Genomic DNA, 18,860 nt, shown 5'->3' with positions numbered 1-18,860 from the left:
AACATAAAAAATGAAATGTTTTAGTGACTTGACGGAACAAAACTGATATGTCTCTCTCTTGTGACTGACTACAGCTCGAACATGTAAGCCAGACTAGTCTAGTTCCTAGGGTTTATACAGATGTGAATGTGAGATGTACAGATAAAACATTATCAAAAAACCAGAATATCATCCCAGCCCTTTTTTCCACGTAGTTAACCTCTGCAGTTGAATTTCTTAGAATCATAGAATGTGTTGGACGGGAAGGGACCTTTAAGGCCATCTAGTCCAACCCCCCTGCAGTGAGCAGGGACATCTTTCACTAGATGAGATTGCTCAGAGCCTCATCAAGCCTGACCTTGAATGCCTCCAGGGATGGAGCCTCCACCACCTCTCTGGGCGACCTGTTTCAGTATTTTGCCACACCATTGTATAGAACTTCTTCCTGATATCTAGTCTGCGTCTACCCTGCTCTAGTTTAAAACCATTGCCCCTTGTCCCTCCATTACTTTCCTCTAGGTCCCTTTGAATTTCTCCATGAGCATTAAAAGGAGCTGAGAAGATTCACCCTACATTTTCCAGCAGAACCTAGGTTACCTTTTCAAACTGTCCTAAGTTGATAGAGTTGCAGAAGTGCTTCACATAGTTTTATTGTAGTCGCATAAATGGGTTTGAGATGCACACGGATCTGCTTTTCATTTACAGAGCAACGTCGTGTTGTTGCTGGATACAAACAATGGTACCCTTCGCCGACTGTTGCTTACACTAGATGATCAGGAGTCTCCTAAGAGAACAGCTTGGTGGGGCAGCAAAGAAGAGATGGTGAGGAATAGCACCTGCTTTTTTTTTAAATAAAGCTCTTTATTGGAAAAATTGCCTCAGGATCATTTATCTTTCTGGTTTTATGGCCCAAGCACTTAATTATTTACTCTTATGTATGTTTAAATGCCTTACACATAAAATAGGTTTGTTATGGAATAGTGAAATGAAAAATATAAGTAAATTGTCTTGTCTGAGGATAGGTGTCTTTAAAATATCCCTCATTGGAGATAGAAGTGGGAATAATGGAACGTTTTGTTACAGGGGATTATGTCCAAAATAATGAACTCAGTTGTGATGCAATTGCTTGACTTGGGACACGACAGACTAGATAGCATTTTGAGAGATGATTAATGCCATGGATTATTTGAAATAATAGCAAAACATAGTGCACTTTCAGAGGAGTCAGGGAAACTCAATGGGACAAATGTGACAAGCACTAATTCCTGTATGATGTGTTTCTATACAGAGCAACTACAAAATGTGCCGAGAGTTTTCACACAAAAACTGGCTGGTGTTCTACAAAGAAGCAGGGTGAGAGTAAATTATATCCTTGTATTATATTGATTTATAAGAGATTTACTCATGTACAACCCTGTCTGATTATTTTCTTGGTTTCCAATTTTACAGAAACCGCCTTATTGTACTGGATGTATTAGAAGGTCAAACTCATACCATCTCGCTTCCGATCAATCTGAAATCTCTTTTCCTGGCAGCTGAAGACCGGTGGCTCTTAGTGGAAAATGAAACAAATCAGTTAGTTAAGCCTAGTTTTCTTGATGGCATTATTCATTGTTTATGTCTTGTTTATGTTCAGGAGTTTCACTCCTGGTCTCAGAGTTGTTTTTTCAGTTTGTGAGACTGAATAGACTTAAACAGTTAGTGTTTAAGATGCAGATTTGCTCTGGTGAAAGTGCAGGTAAGCTTTTAGAGTAGGCAATGAACAGGATGAGCCTTCCTAAATTCATGCCTTTGAAAATCTGGACTAGCTTTGATTGTAGGCATGTTAATACTATTTTACTGAGGTGGTATTGGTCTTATTAGAAATGAGAAAGCTGTTCAGCCTAGCTTTGGAAATACAGACACATCGTCCTGAGTTAGTGCCTGCTTGCTTTAGTTTCATGGTCATGTGAAAGAAATATTACTCTGCTGTCTTATTTTTGCACAAAATTTTTGCTCAACAAATAACGACGTGTAAGTAGTTACCAGAAGACAAGTCTGCCGCTTGCTGGCTTACCCTTTCCTATGTCACAGATGTAAACTAAATCATATTCAGTTTTAGCAAAAGGTGTTGATAACCTTGTTTATATAAATGTAGAATGTTTTCACTGTTTCATAAGACAGAAGTCCTTGTTTCCTTGCTTAGAGTACAAGCTTAATCAGGAATTATTATAAATGTGTATCCTTTACAGGAAATTTCTTTTAACCAAGCGTGCCCATATGGAAGCTGAAGACAGTGAGGTTTGCCAGCTGTATGCATTGAGTGAAGAGCCAGCTGACGTGGGATTTGGCTTAACAACGGGTATTGAATGCGAGCTTGGCTTGTTCTTTTTTTTTTTTATCATTTCTGTGTTTGCAGCTGCACAAACAAGGCTCTTTTACTTTAAAGGTCTGGGTAACCTTCTCTCTGATTCTCTTTTTGTCCTTTCCTTATCATGTTTGGTTGATAATAACTTTTCACAAAGCAGGGCAAATTCCATGCTCAAACTTCAGGTTGTTTGAATAAAGCATCTTTGTTTCATTGTAGCATTTAAGACCCTCAGTCATGGACCAAATATGTTGATGAGTGCAGTCTCTGTGCCATTGCAGGACTGTTACACACGCTCAGATGAGCTAGAAGACATTTCCCAACACTTACAAAAATACAGAAGACCTACTATTAAAACATACCAGAAGCCACAGTTTCTAAAGTTCTGCAAAAAGTGTGCAGGAGGCCCTTGTGGCTATCACACATGTCTTAAACGATAGGGGGACTTTGCTTAGTAAAATTCCCAGGTGGTGCCAGGCGTAGAGGCATGTCTTAGCTACAGAAGAAGGCAAAAATCTCCAGTGGTCGGCATTCTGCCCCATCAGATCTGCCTGTCTTCAAATCTGATGACATTTTAAATGCTGAGCATTTGGTCACAGTGCACAATACCTTTAGTCTAGGTGATTTAATAACACTGGAAGTACATATGCATCCCTCCCGAACAGATAGGGTTTTGCCCTATCTCCAGTGTGCCTTAGAGAGACAGAGGAAAAAAACAGAGAAAACACTTTGTATCTGTTAAAAAGGAAAAAAGTTTTGCCCTGGTCCTTGTGGCTAGAATAAGTACAACGAATGAGATTAACACAGTATAAACATGATACAAGCAAATGTTACTGACAGATAACAAATACGACTTTTCTTACACACATGACAGCAGATTGGATCCCACAGTCTCTAACCACAACTTAAATATCTAGGATCCTTTTTATCTCTTGTACAGTTTACTCTACCAAGTTATCAAGCTTCATCAGAACACAGTAGTTTCCTTCCTCTTACTACCTTAGTTAGAAACCATTACAGAGTGTCGTTCCTCAGATGGGTAGAAATGTTATTATAATTTCCAGTCTCAAAGTATTTGTGGACAGTTTCTTGCTGCATGCTTTTTCTGCTATTTTTATCTCTTGTTATCTTATTTCTTCAAATCTAAAAAGTTATCATATCCCCTCTCTGCTTTTTTCCAAATGATCCAGCAAACCCAGAATGTAGTATCTTCAGCTTGTTCTCATTCTTTGAGGCAGAACCTGTGACAGGAGAACTAAGAAAAGGTAGACCAGTGTGGGTTTGCCCCTGACCCAAACCAGTAGCCCATTCATCCTCTGAGGGAGGAAAGATTTTCTCCCGCTGCCAGGTAAACGAGATAATCTGCCCATTGAAACGGAAGCGGCGTATGCTGCAGAACTAAAGATTCTGACTATGTTGATAATTTGAGGCAAGGTAAAGCGCTGTTGCAGTTGCACAGAATAAAATTTCTTTTTTCTTAGCTTAAAGATAAAGAGAACTAGATAATTATTTACCAGAAATGTGCTACAAACAATGTTGTTTAAATTGTAAAGGCAGCAAGACAGCTACCAAGAAATGTCACATTGAGACTTACCTTTGCAAACCTACATTTTGCCTTTTTGTGCATTTGCATTATAACAATCTTCGATGAGGTCACGCGCTGTTCTGTTCCATAGGCTTCCTGCCTCATTTGCACAGTAGAGGGCGAAATTAAGTGGTATAAGCAACTACAAAGTTAGTATTTCCTGATTTTAAATACTTAACTTCACAAAAATTATTTCCTGACTTCTTTTCTGTGTTACAGTATAGTATAATCAAATATTCTGCTTTTTGGTAATTTTGCGCTCAAAGTAACAGCAATGATCAGTGCTCAGCACTCTTACAGTTAATAGAGTTTCCTACTGCACATCTGGATTTAATGACTTTCATTTTGTTTAATTTCCCTGTTTAGCTTCAGAACTGTGTGTGCCACATGCAGTTTCAAGTGACCAGCTCTCTTCAGAGAACCTCAGTGCAGCTGTGGGACAAAAGATCAGCTCCCCCAACAGGATTTTTGCGGATGAACAGAGTTATGCTACTATTGTTGTCGGTTTCCCAGACCTCTTGGTAAATACTCAGCGTTACTATACAATGAAGTCATATAATCTCCTTTATTCTCTAAATACCTGTTCTGTAGATACATTTATTCAGTTAAATACCTGTTTACCAAATGATATGGGGAAAGAAGGGAATATAATAGACAAATAATAATGTCTAGGACAGATAAAATTCGTTGTAGGTAAGTTCTGAATAGTGCTGGCTAGAGCACTATTTTTATAATATTTTTAAAAATTTTTTAAATCGTGTTTTTATAGTTTTTTAATTAAATGTAACCACTGAGAAAAGGGGTATTGGTATCCTTTTGGACTGTTGCATGTGAACGTTTTACTTGGTGTGCAGCAGCTAGCAAGACTCTAGATTTAAGAAAAAGAAAAAAGATGCAAAAAATGGTAACAAATCTATAGAGAGTTCCTTTGCTAGTTAATAATGTAATTAAGTGTAAATACTGCGTGTAATTGTACTCATTCCTGTGACACAATGAGAAAAGGACCAGAAAGGAAAGTGAAACTTAACAGTGTAATGACAAAGGCTGTTGCAAGGAGTGGGCATAAACATGGAGAAAATAAAAACAGTATGTTTAGTTCTTTGGATTTATTTATATTTACTACCTAGTGATATATAAAAAGGGTGGTTCTTTGGAATAAATAATTCTATGTCATATTTGCTTAAGAAATCGGACAAATTAGAAAATTTAACTGGTAATAGACATAAGTTTTGAGAAAGCCAAATGTTTGAAGAAAATACTCTGAAATGCAAAATTATTCAAAAACATGCTTTTGTCAATATGACTTTCCCTGTCTTTGCAGTTACCTTTTGAGTTTTACTTGATTTTGATCTACATTACCAAATTGATTATACTCACTTTTCATATTATTCATAATAATGTGAGTTTATTGCTGAAAAAGAGAGGTGATCTAAATGAGGGAGTACTAAAGATGCTACACGCTCCAATACCAACACTGGTGATGAAGCATTTTGCTCTCCCTGATTTAGACCAAGGCTCTGTCTGTCCTCACACGTGGTTTTCGTTGTCTGTATGAGAGTCAGAGAGGGGATGCTAAGGATGAATGTGAGGATGGTGGGACAGAACTTCACATTCAGTGTTCAGTGGTGTAGGTGTTTAGTGTGAACAAGGTATCTGACCTGCTATTCGTGGTAGCAATGCTCGGCAGCCAAAATGTAGAGGACTTATTCAAGATGAGATGATTTATTCTTTAGACTCTACTGACTGTAGGGGGAGAAGAAGCAGCGGGCTCATTTGTGGACACCTGCGTTTATGTCTCTGAATCTGGAGCCAAATGCCAGCCTTAATGCCTACCTTTGAATTCATTGCTGAAATATCTGTTTGTATTTATCTACATTAGTGGAAACTTAGATTATAGTAACCGTTGGTTACATAGTTTGGTTCCAGATTAGGTTGTTTCAGTGTTTTCTGTTCCTGGTTCAGCATGAAAAAAATTATTGATTCAACTTCATATCTCAGAGAATCTCAATTCACCAAAATGTATGTAGGTGGTCTGATTTTTTTCACTCCTATAGGGGTTTTTAATGACAAAGTAATCCAGGTCTTTTCCGTGTCATGTGGTGACGTGAGAGGTAACCGTAGTACATAAATTTTATTTGAAATTACATAAGAAGTGGAATTTAACAAGAAACATTTGTTCTTAGGCCAAATAATGGTAAAGTTTTGTTCAATAGACTCCTTCTCTCTTGCAGTCTCCTAGTGAAGTGTATAGCTGGAAAAGAAACTCCTCTCTGAGTCACAAACGTGCTCCTCCTTCTGATTCATTTTATTATGGAGCCCGGAGGAAAACAGGAGCTGCAAAACAAACCAATTGTGTGACTTTATTGGCTTCTAATCAAATAGCCAGAATTTTAGCACCTGGAGATGTGCCTCTGAAAGACATTTACCCAAAAGGTAAGAGGTTCATATACTTTTACTGCAGCTGTACACACTTGTTTTTGTTTTGTAAACTGCAGTCACTCATGAATTTTTTCCAAAATGTTTTTAAAGAATCACAAAGCAATCGTTTGAGGAGAAAGGAGAGTAGTTGCACTCGTTTTTGAAATTAATTTTATTAACATGTTGAATTATACTTCAGAGGAATTAACAGGCTACTTACACTGCGAATGTCTCAGTAGGTGTGATCTCCCTCGGTCCACACTGGGAACCAGCTGCAGGAATATGGTCATTCTAATTCATCAGTCAGCTTCCACAGCATTTCCAGCCTCTGTTCAACACAACACAGGCGCACAAGTGTTTATTCCAAAATGTTTTTAAAGAATCACAAAGCAATCGTTTGAGGAGAAAGGAGAGTAGTTGCACTCGTTTTTTAAATTAATTTTATTAACATGTTGAGTTATACTTCTGAGGAATTAACAGGCTACTTACACTGTGAATGTCTCAGTAGGTGTGATCTCCCTCGTCCACACTGGGAACCAGCTGCAGGAATATGATCATTCCAATTCATCAGTCAGCTTCCACAGCATTTCCTGCCTCTGTTCAACGCATCACAGGCGCACAAGTGTTTAAGGCTGGGCTGGATGGAGCATTGAGCAGCCTGATCTAGTGGGACATGTCCCTGCCTTGGTAGGGGAGTTGAACCTTGATGATCTTTGAGATCCCTTCCAACACAAATCATTCTATGATTCTATGATTCTCTGAAATCTGTTGTCTGTCTAACTTGGTATTCTGTCTCCAGCAGGACCAATAGGAGAGGTTGTTCTGGGAATGTGTGTGAGTCCTTCCCTTCATAATTTCTCAGCTTTTGCAGTTGTTTCACTAGGGATGTTGCAGGGGATATCCCTGCCTTGGTTTTGAGATCTCCTTTCATGGACCTGTTTTTCACAAGTTTGTCTGGTCCATCTTTGAACTGGTGTGTTTCCACAGCAAGATCACAAGTTCACTGTTCTCTCTTATCCACTGATCTCCTACCAGGTTTACAAAGTGCCCCATATTCTATCATTGCAGGGTTGGGTGCATTCACTTTAACCATCACCTTCATGACTTTGTAAACTTCAGTCACATCTGCCTTCTCTTCAAACTAAAGAAATCGAGGCTTTTTTGATCTTGCAAGAGCAACATTTACATACAGCAAAACCGTCTTCCACTTGTACACTAATAAAGCAGGTACAGACTGCAGACCTTCGGGCTTTTTTATGCTGCCATGCCAAGCTTCTTCAGCCAATAAATAAAAGGATACCAGTTTGTGGTAAATAACAGCATTTGTGACGTTTGCATTAGCTCTAGAAATCTCCAGGGAAAGGTCACTATCAAAAGAGAAAAACCCAACAATATTTGTATATGGTGGAATGGCAGGTTTTTTTAACTCGTCAGCAAAACCTTTTATTTATTACCAGAAGGATAAACCAATTACCTGACTAAAGAAACAAAGTCAAGGATGTAAATAGGGTAGAAAACTGAAGTTACATTTCTAAAGAAAAGGTTAGCTATTAAAAGAATCAAACTTAATAAAACATAGTTAGAATTAACATGACTATCTTGACAGTAGTTGTACCATTTCAGGCTGTAATCTTCTCATACTTTATAATCTGTTGAAGGGTCAGACTGAGTCATTTTTTTAGACCTTCATGGTAGAAAAAAATTCTGACTCTGAAGTAGATGATATAAAAATTCGGAAGGTAAATCTTCTGAGCTTTTGTTAAAATCAGTTTATTAGTTTGAGAGTGAGGGAGGGATACAGTGCTTCCAAAAAAAATTGAGATCCTGACAGGTATTTCTAAAAGTGTTTTAAGTTACTGTGGTATATAACACTTTATAGTGCTATATTAATATAATTAAGAAATGGGACATTCTTCATGAATCCTGGATACTACTGACCTGAGCAAGTTACCTGTCTGAGAATTGATTTCTGTCTGACTGAGCAATTTCATTTATATCTGCTGTTACAGATGAACAAGATACTAACTTTTTTTTTACTCAGTTATGGTGAGATATATATTCATGAATAGTGATGGATAGCTTTAAACTTACAGAAAATTTTATAAAGTATAGTTTGTACAGTGCTTTATGACTAGCTAAGTTGACAGATTTAAGGCCTTCTTGAAGATCATTATAATTGATTTTTTTTTCTAAATGATGTTTTAATTTATGAATTACCAAAATTGATCTTAAATGAGTTGCATTTAATATGACGTTACTGATTCAGTTAAATCAGCCCTGAGCAAAACTCTAGCTTTTCTATTCCATAGCCTTTTTTCAGGACTTCAGACATATCCATTTATCAGTTAATGGCCAGTTTTTCTAGTAGAGGAGAATCTCTGAACGGAGTCCTACAGAAACCTGTGCTACGGAGCACAGTCATGAAAAAAATGGGAAAAAGAATGGACATTGTTTCCTGATGATACTGGTTATTATTCATGGTAGGAAGGCTTCTCCATGAAGGATTACAGAAGGACTACAATGCTGACCGCAATAGAAATGGCAGATGAAATTCAGTATAGATGAATATAGTATACCTGAAGGAAGAAAGAAAGATTCCTAATTCCACATCTGAAATTATGGGACTGGTCAGTAACTCTCAGGAGCACGACTTTGGTGTTATGATGATAGTTTCATTAAAATATCAAGTCAAAGCTTAGTGGCAGTCAAAAAAAAAGCAAATTAAATGTTAAGAATTCCTAGGGAAGAAAGAGAAAAAACCGAGAACATCTTTATGCTGTTGGGTAAATCCATGTGTCCTTAACACTGTGTGGCTTTGGTCCTCCATCTCGAGGTGAGAGAGGGATGAACTGGGATAAATTCATGACAAGGCCACAGAGATAACCGAGATTACCTTGGCCAAATTTCCTGTGTGTGGAGCAAGATTCGGAAAGGACCATGTGGTGGAGTTCCACAAGAACATGTTTGGCATAGAGATGTGAAAAAACCAGCAATTATAAACTCAGTAATGGATTTAGGGGTCAGTGGATGAAACTAGTAGGAACTTCCTCAAAACAGACGAGAACTGATTCTTCACAAAGTGGGGAAACAACCTGTGAAACTGCTTCCCAAAGGATGCTGTGAATGCCCAAACATGGATCCAAAGGAAAACTGGACAAACTCATGGAAAGTTACTAAATACATAGACATAAAAACAGAGGCACCACATTCAGCTTAAGAAGCCCCTAGATTGGAACTGCTTTGGGACTTAAGGAAAATATCATGTGTTCTTGTCCGTTCTTGCACTTTTCAAGCATCTAACTACTCCTGGAGTCATGATATTAGATTAGAGGGACCTAGCATTGCCGTTGTTATGGCACGAATTTAAAGTCTTTCCAAGTGAAAAGGGAAGGCAGGAGAAAAGAGACGTGCCTTCATGCACTCACTTGGTAGGTGAGACTTTAATAAGGTGCTAGTCCTTACTGTGCCCATTTGAGATCTTGTATTTGCAACTCTCTCTGCCGGGCTATTGTTTCTTCTGGAGTCTGCCTCTCAGTCTCGCTAGTTGACAGAATATTTAACTGAATGCACGTTTAGCTGCTACTGGCTGCTTAACAGTGTTGGTCCCTTGGAGATTCAGTATTGCTTATTCCTAACAGTGCGACATACTTCATAGGGGCCTTTGGACACTGGGTGAATCACCTGTGCCGTTGTTTCTGCAGTGGAAACCTGGAATTTTACTTACTGATGGAAGTTGTACAAGGCTTCATTCATAAGTCTTTGTGTTCTTTCCTAGGAGAAGGTGTAGTGAAGCAAAGGCATCCTATTATTTAAAATTGACTCTGTGGCAATCCCTTGAAGGTCTTTCACTAATGTCTTGTGTGGTCTTTGAGAAGCTGTTTTATAATTTCACTTTGGTTTGTGTATCTGTCAGGCTTGCTTTCTCATCTTCTGGGCAACTGGTCAGTTCTGGCACACAGCCTTCCATTCTGATTAATAATTCAAAGTACTCAGCCAGACTCTAGCATGCTCCAGTACGTATTACTGAAACTGTTTGAGGAACAACAAACAAAGAAATAATTTCCTTTATGTTTTATTGGAACTGTAAACTAGGATAATAGTTATGTTTGGAAAGAAACTGTAATGAGTAGTAATTTCCCCAAAGACTGCCAAATAAATGTATGGCCACAAAATATAAACTCAGACAAGAGACTATGGCACAATCCAGCAAATAAGTATTAATGTTTATTCTGCAAACAAGGCTATAGAAATGAGGGCTACTTGAGAGCAAATATTTACTTGGATTCTCAGCATATTCTATATACGAATATAAAATAACAGTCTATTACTGAGTGTAGAGTGTATATCTCTGTTACTGTGACAGTAGCTGGAACAACATGTAGTGTAACACACAGTTACAGGAATAACCTCAGCACATGATCTGGTCCACCTATTTATATAGGGACAGGATGACGCATGTTTAGACTCTTCTCAACTGATGTTTGTCAAACAATTGGCCTGTTGCAATGCTTCACTCTCCGTGTATAAGAAAAGCTTTGCTTAGTACACAGCCTTTTTTGCTGTAAACAGAACTGAATACTTCATGTCACCTCCACTCAGTCAGGATAGCATTGCTCTCTTTATAAGGATCTTTTTGGTATTACGGAACATGTGATTTTTCAAAAAAAAATCTCTTTTTAGACTAAAAAAATGTTAATTCCTTACATCTGTCATTATAGCCCATCTGTTCTAACCTCTCTGTCATCCTCAGGACTATCTCATGTATCTATGTTTTCCTTAAAGCTTGATATCTATTGCTGCGCATGACTATTCTTCTTTCTCAGGCTTCAGCAAAAGAGCAACAAACTGTGCTTGTTTGGGTCTGATGTTCCTGTTTCGTTATAGGATTCTTGACTGCAATCCTGGGGCCTGGCCAGTTTTTCCTGCGTTGCATTTAAACATTTGATTACCTTTGCTTCAGCTTCCTACTCTACAGTCCTTTGTCTTTTAAGTTGGTTGATTAGTGTTCTCTCCCTAATTTATTAACCTGATTTTATATTCTTACCCCACAGTTCTACCCCCTTCAGTTCAGTGTCAGCTCCATGTTCTAGATCTCCATCAGAAAAGTTAATGTGTGTCTTATTCTCCTTTATTACTGAGAGAGCACATTTTTTTAAAATGGTAACAAAATCTAGGCAAAACAAAAAGTGCTCTGTGGCCCACAAACCTGCATTTTTCCAGACTTTTTTCCCCTGTTTTTATTGTGTTCAATATTTCCATTTTTGTGAAGATAAGTAAAGTCAACAGATGTGCTACTGTAGATAGGCATACTATAGATATGTAGATAAAATAGATATGCATAAAGTGCTGCTGTGGGTTATTTGTTATGCTCATTTGAATGTTAGATCCCTTGATGCCACTGGACTTGTTGATCCTTTCTCTGTGTGTTTTATGCAAGCATCGACACTTCTGCAGGTACCATCAGACTCTCGAGGAGGTGAAAGAGATATTGTTCCAGAAGGAAATCTAGGCTTACTTTCATCTTGTGACAATGATATTTTGTACCCATACTATGCAATGTAATTTGGTCTTCTAGTTTCCTTTCTGAAAAACTCAGTTTATTCCAGACAGATGAAATGCAACTGCTTACTGGAAGGCACTTCTCAGCCGAGGAAGAGTCTACTCATACATTGGCAAAAGCCAGTGTAGGCACATAACACACAGATTTATTTCTGAATATTAAATGTCTGATAGTCATGGGCTATTTACTATGAAGTTATAAAATCTCTGCATACTGAGGATCTACCTGCAGAAAGAGTGGTTCAGTTTAAGGAAACAACACGTAGGTTAATATATTGAGAAATTTTCAAGTGGGAATCATAAGCACAATGTTTTGAAACGTTCCTCAATATGACATTATCTTCAGTGACAGATAAAAGCAGTGAGTTAGGGATTGCAGTAATGCCTGATTAATGCTTTTGTGAGTAGGGCTATATTTGAGTGTAATTTTGACATTTGCTATAGAAATACCTTATTCTTTTATAATTGTGCCTGTCTGGTTGCTCGCTATCATAATAATAAAACAATTTTGTATTTGCAAGTTGTACTCCTGTGTTGAACGTGAAAGCTTATAATTTCTTGACAGGTACTGTATAATGAAATGTTTAAATTTAATCTGCTAAATGCAAATGCAATAACCAGTTAATCATGCAGCAGGAAAATAATATGTTTGCTTATTTGCAGATGTCACTCCTCCACAAGCTGCTGGGTACCTGGAAGTAACTGATCTTAACTCAAAGAAAATCAAATACATTGCTATTCCTAGGTAACTGATTTTGTTGATTTGAGCAGTCTCTGTCTTACAGGAAGAGCAAAGAGAGTGTAGTGTGTATTATTACTTGAGAATAACAAATATTTCTTCTGATGTGGAAAGTAAGAGTAACTCATACCTAGTGTGCACAGTTCTGCAACTATTACAGCATATTTTTGTCAACATTTTTTATCTGTTTATTAGGTGATACCAATGAAAATGTAGCAATTAATTAGTACATATGAAAGGTAGCTTTACCTTCTGGTTTTTATTCCCTTTGCTCTTTCCCCCTCTACACCCACTTTATCCTCTACCCTCTTTTGTTTTGTTTTACTGTCTTGTTTTTCATTTTCTTTTCTTTCTACCTTTGAGGTCTAGTTAAGACGGGCAGAATGATCCAGTGCTAGGTGTTAGGATATCAGAAATCAAGTTCTGGTCCAGTGTAAAGTTTACCTTGAAAATAACTTGAGTTTCTTTATATTTGGTTGTCCCTTTGGAATGTATACATTCCCTCAGAAGTACCTTGCATGATGCACAAGGATCTTGTCTGGTACATTAAAGTAGCCAGACTATGTGGCTTCTGTTTGGTTTTAACATCTGTCTCTCACCACTGTAGAGCATATTTGCAAATGTTTTGTTATATAAACATATATTTTAGTTGCAAATTGTCATTTACCACTGCAATAATAATAGCGCTTTTTGTTCCAAATAGCAGTCTCTCATCTTTGCATGTTTGAATAGCACATACATGAAGCCCATGTATTTTATACTTTTTCTTTTTAATTCTAGCCATTTAATGTTTATGACAATATTAATTGTTTTTCACTTAATTCTGCTTCAGTAATAATCTGTGCAATGTTTAATTAATATAGAATTAATATTGGACTGTTCACCATCTTATAATTGATCCATTGGCCTACATGTTACACGGTGATTCAGAAATGTAAGGCAGTAACATAGAAATAGTAGGGAATTACACTTGTTTTTACACTAGGATTTTATAAGAAATTATGAAAATTACAAAGCCAAGCTTCAACATCATGGCCCTTAACCTGGCATGAGGATTTAACCTATTTATGACAAATCTGAGCGGAAGCCCGGATTTGAAAATGTACTCTATTAAGAACTGATAAATATATGTAGGAATAGTTCTATACTAAAATCTAACAAGCTTTCCTCCTTGTGGCATAGTTAGCCCAGTCAAATGCTAACTCTTCTTTAGTTGCATTAGTACCTGGCCATTTCAGTCGTGAATGTAGCGGCATATGTGTTACTGCTTCTTTTATCTTTGAAGATTATTAATTGTGGTTATTTGTGGAAGTTGCCAAGTCATTATGCATGTCGTTAGCAGTACTAAAAAAATGCAAAGAATCTTTGCTACTTTGTCTAAATTTCCCTTTGTCGAAATTTCCCTCTGCTTCAGCAGTAAATTTTTGTCTGCAAGTTGGTTGTTTAAAACAGTACTAAGACTCTCTGTGCATAAAACTGTGCCATCTTTAAATGAGTGTTTAAATCTTTGTATTTTGTCAAAGCAGTAGAGAAAGGTGTTACTTTAAACTGATGGAAAGGAATTTTCTTCAGTGCCTAGATCTTGTTCTCTCCTATATCTTCTGTAGGTTTATATTTTTTTGTGACACATTTTGAAAATTTTCATACTCTTTATAGTTTTTTGTAAAGACTATTTTCAGATACAAGGGGGCCTACAAGCAAGCTGGTGAGGAGCTTTTTAGGGTGTCAGATAGTGATAGGACTAGAGGCAACGGATTGAAGCTAGAGATGGATCGGTTCAGATTGGACGGTGGTGAGACACTGGCACAGGTTGCCCAGAGAGGGGGTGGAAGCCCCATCCCTGGAAGTTTTTAAGGCCAGGCTGGATGGGGCTCTAAGCAGCCTGATCTAGTGGGGGATGTCCCTGCCCATGGCAGGGGGGTTGGAACTAGATGATCTTTAAGGTCCCTTCCAACCCTGAGAATTCTATGATTCTATGATATAGCAGAAACATTACCTTTCAGCCTGTTTTTTATACTGCTTTTTGTAGTAATAGGTGTCTGTTGGTCATATGCAGTTTCAGTAGCTGGAATGTTTCAGATGAAACAGTGGGTCTGCAGGGCTTAGTTATAGTCTCCCATGGAATGAGGATGTAATTTCATTTAATCATCACCTTAACTACAGAAATGCCCTCTTTCTAATGGTAACTTCGAGAAAAGTCATGATACTACTTGTGGTTGTTTTTCAGCTCGCAATCTCTCTCTCCATATACATCTTGGCTCTCTCAGATATCGGACGCTGATGCCCTGTTGGCACCACTGGGACAAGTAGGTTTGGTTACTGTGGACTTGGGAGGTGGTGTAAGGCTTTGGGAGACGGGGCTGGACAGCCTCCAGCGGTCCCTGCAGGACTGGAGGAACATGATCGGCGAAGAAGATGGTCGTCCTGTGCAGGTAGGAGTTCACAAAGCTGAAGTGATAAACATTTAAGAAAATGAGGGGCAAAAGAGTTTTCAGCTCGGAGAGGGGTGGAAGGAAAGCTGTGTTGAAAAAGCACTTTGAAGTAGAAGTGTATGCCTGTGAGAAAAATTGAATAGTCAGCTTTGCTGGAAAAAAAAAGGCACGATAGCTTAATTAAAAAGCTTATTTGTGACCCCTATAATTATGGTTACTGACGGTCTCTTTGTCTCGCAGTGTTTGTGTTTTTGCCAGATTCGAGTACATTTAAATGCAAATCAGTTCTTTATCTCCTGCTGATTTTTAACTGCAACTTTCAAAGTGTAGAATAATGAAATTAATTTCTAAGGAAAGCATATACTATTCCTGAGTTCAAATACTTGGTAAAAATTACTGTGTTTGTACTGCAGAAAAGAAACTTGAAACCTAGGTGAAAGATGCCTTGAGTTCAGAGTAGTGTCTTTGGTGAATTTTGAAAATTCTCACAGCTGAGCAGAGTTCCAAGGGTCTCCATAACGCCATGTTCTCAAGTGGAATATTTAGGAGGATGGTGAAAAAATACAGCACATACCCATTTGCTGTGTGTGTATATATATATGTGTGTATTATATACACAGGTATTAATGTACTGGCTAATATGAATGATCACCATTGTAACACAGGGGGAAAATCGAGGACTGCTCAACTGCATCTGTAATTTCCATTAGGGATTGGAGAACATATCACTTTACTTGGAAGTACTAGAGTGTGCCGTAGGAAGATGACTTTTGCCTAGGAAGATTCTCTCTGTCTACCATTGCAATTATTTCTGTTTCATGAATTTCTCTAACCATTTTTGCAGTACATTAGAATGAGAGAACAGGATGAGTCTTCTCTAAATTGGATCTCTCTGTATTTCTTTTTGCAAGGTGTCTGGGTATTTTAAGTGTGAATGAGATTTACTAGGCCTAACACACAGTTCTTGCACTTTCTTTTCCCACTCTGAGCTCGCTTTCTACAAGATGTTCTGCAGTTATGGAAACCCGTGCAAGAACTGACGTGTTCTTATTACTGAACCTCAACAAATGTCTTTCATAAAAGTAATGAGAAAAAGAAACTGTTACTCAGTAGCCAGTTTGTGTGGGTGTTTGTTGCTTTACCAGTGCCATTTTTATTACCAATGCAGTAGCACTAGCACCATCTTATGGTCAGATATAGTCGTTTTACACTAGCTCAAGTACATCTACTGATCATGTTGACTAGTAGATATCAAAAGAGCCAGGAGGAACAGTTTTAATAGTTGCTTATCTTGCTTTTTTATATTTTTTTTAAATAACCCATAGTTTTATTCAATGGTATTAATGTACTGTCAATCGTAGTCAACTAAGTATTAGGCAATAATGGCTTGGAAAGTACACATCATCAGAATATTTTAAGTAATTTAACTAGTAGTGCCAGTTAACGATTTTTAAAATAAGAAGTTTTCTCGAAGTCGCACAGCAGTTTTCAAGATCTGATGTAGAATTTCTCTCTCCTGACAGCCTGCCTCTCTGATTAGTAGGTACATTTCAGGGTAAAGTCTGCTTAGAATATCTTTCTTCTTTCTCTTTTAACACAAGTCAGGAGTTGGTCAGAACTCAAAGTGGCATACTGTTTGGTTTGAGCTACAGGGCTGAAACAAAGCATCCTACGTGATATTCAGGCTTACGTTAGTATCGCTAACTTCTGTGTCTCTACACTTTGCTTTAAATGGAAAGATAATGACATCTAAGAAACTTAGTTCACAAAGGCATTACAGAGCAATAGGCAATAAATTATATCTTTTATTTAGTTTTATGTATACGTACAGGAAGATAATAGGTTTGTAATTGCTGTGTAAACTCTATACTTTGCTTTTTGGAGGTGAAGGCCATCACCTTTCCTACTTAACTCAATTTTTCAAAGGACTTAGACATAAAAGCAGTATTTTATTGAGGCATTTGTTCTGGAAATGAAAGGATTCTGTTAGCTTGAAAACATATTCAGGTAGATTCCCTGTGTAAGGTAAGCATAGCAAGAACTCCAATGTTTCCTATTCTAGAGGCAATTACTCTGCCAAGAAAGGTACAGCTAAATATTTCCTGATACCTGTTCTTACAGAACTGGAGATACTTTACAGCCACATATTGATCTGTTCATTCAAGTGTACGAACATCACCTTGTTTTCTATAATGCTTCATGCTCATGCTCATGTTTAGTATCTTGGAGTCTAATGAGACATCTCTGATACCTTGACTAAACCCATCATTCCCAATCATCTTGTAGCAGAAGCTCCTCACTTAAGAGAATTGTCAGTGTTCCACATATCACTAGAATTCATTTCTCACCCACCTCCAATTTCCCTTTCCCTAAAAGCTTTCGTTGATACATCCCACAAAGCTACTACAGGCTTAGCAAAGCTGGAAAACAAACTATTAAAACAAGTATCTTCTATTTATTAGCCCTTCATGGTGACGTTCTTAGACCAACACAAGACCTGTCTAGGTGGTTGGGAGCCACTGTTCTGCAAAAAGACACAGAATCTCTCTGAAGCTTCCTGACTTTGAGAGAAAAAAGAATTAAAAGACTTTCAATATAAATATAGATTCAAAGAGCTGGAAATGAATCTTCAACTGGGCTTCAGTTGGAACTATTTGTACAGTCTTCTAGGGCTGCATTTCAGTTTTCACAAACATATTAGATCTCAGAAGTGGCTGGATGTACATAGGCAATGAAACAGAGGAAAACAAACAGCTGTTCCACATAATCAGTAATTAGGCCCCCTTGTTATAATGTTGTGGCAGTCTTCAAAATAGTCAACATTTGTTTTGTATCATTGATATACTCAACAGAGTTTATACTGCTGAAGTCTTGAAGTTACAAAAACAGTTTCTGGAAGTATGGTTTATGTTTACGTAGATTTGAATTTATATAGGTAGAGCCAAAAATGTCTTCATTTATTGTTTAAACTCAAATTATGACTACAGTATTCTGAAATGATTAAACTGGAGTGCCTAAAACCCAAAATGTTGGATTTTTTAAAGCTATGAACTCTACTTGAAATCCAAAAATGGCTGAGCTCTTTCACTGTCTGGTGTTTCTGAAACAAGATTGCTTCATTAACAAATACCTGAAAAGAATTCTCATTGCCCATTTCTGTAAATCATTGCCCAAAATGTTTTATGCTGCATATATTATACTGATTATACACAGGATGTCATTGTCTTCAGAATCCTCAGGACATACCCAGACCTGCTGAGTGCATAAAAATGTACTTGGTCAGAGATTACAAAAGCGTTGGCTTATACTTAATATATGAACCTCAAAACTGAATCACAACGTTTTTAGCAGTCGTTGTATAGTCTTCATGTCACCAGCAACATCCCAACACTGAGGATACTCTCCTGTTATTTCACCACCAAGATCACCCAAAGAAGAGATCTGACTGATCAAAAAAAATATACATTGTTGTAATTTGAGATTTCTTCAGAGTTTATTTTAGCGAGATTTTCTGATGTAATGCCAGTAAGCATTGTTTTGCTGATTATTCTGATGTAATGCCAATAAGCATTATTATTACTTTCCAGAGTAGCAAACTGGGACATAAGGAAGGACTGCATTTCATAATGAACAGTAGTTGAAAGTGGATTTAGAGGAAGAGATTTCAGAGCAATTTGAGAAACTGGTCTCAGGATGGCTGTGTTACACATTTACATTACCCATGAGGAATGCCAACAGTACTTCTGCCTCCTTTTGTCAGGTCCTTCCCGTAGTCAGCCTGTTAACAGTTTTTTGATATAT

At 37.5% G+C, this 18,860-nt stretch overlaps 1 protein-coding gene across 1 annotated transcript in view; it reads left to right on the top strand.

Annotated features, from left to right (window-relative positions):
* The window catches only part of LOC104278288 (von Willebrand factor A domain-containing protein 8-like), a gene marked incomplete at both ends in the record, with an annotated part of 46,952 nt that extends 31,893 nt beyond the window's left edge, over positions 1 to 15,059 (top strand). Inside the window, 8 exons of the mRNA XM_009875213.1 lie at positions 685 to 801; positions 1,268 to 1,332; positions 1,429 to 1,554; positions 2,211 to 2,320; positions 4,278 to 4,432; positions 6,143 to 6,344; positions 12,552 to 12,633; positions 14,855 to 15,059. Coding sequence (XP_009873515.1) covers positions 685 to 801; positions 1,268 to 1,332; positions 1,429 to 1,554; positions 2,211 to 2,320; positions 4,278 to 4,432; positions 6,143 to 6,344; positions 12,552 to 12,633; positions 14,855 to 15,059 — 1,062 coding nt within the window. The remainder of the gene's footprint in view (positions 1 to 684; positions 802 to 1,267; positions 1,333 to 1,428; positions 1,555 to 2,210; positions 2,321 to 4,277; positions 4,433 to 6,142; positions 6,345 to 12,551; positions 12,634 to 14,854) is intronic.
* Positions 15,060 to 18,860: the final 3,801 nt, after the last annotated feature.

Source organism: Apaloderma vittatum, unplaced genomic scaffold (assembly GCF_000703405.1).
Source record: "Apaloderma vittatum isolate BGI_N311 unplaced genomic scaffold, ASM70340v1 scaffold21008, whole genome shotgun sequence".
Classification (NCBI taxonomy): Eukaryota; Metazoa; Chordata; class Aves; order Trogoniformes; family Trogonidae; genus Apaloderma; species Apaloderma vittatum.
This window is presented reverse-complemented; position numbering and strand designations above follow the sequence as displayed.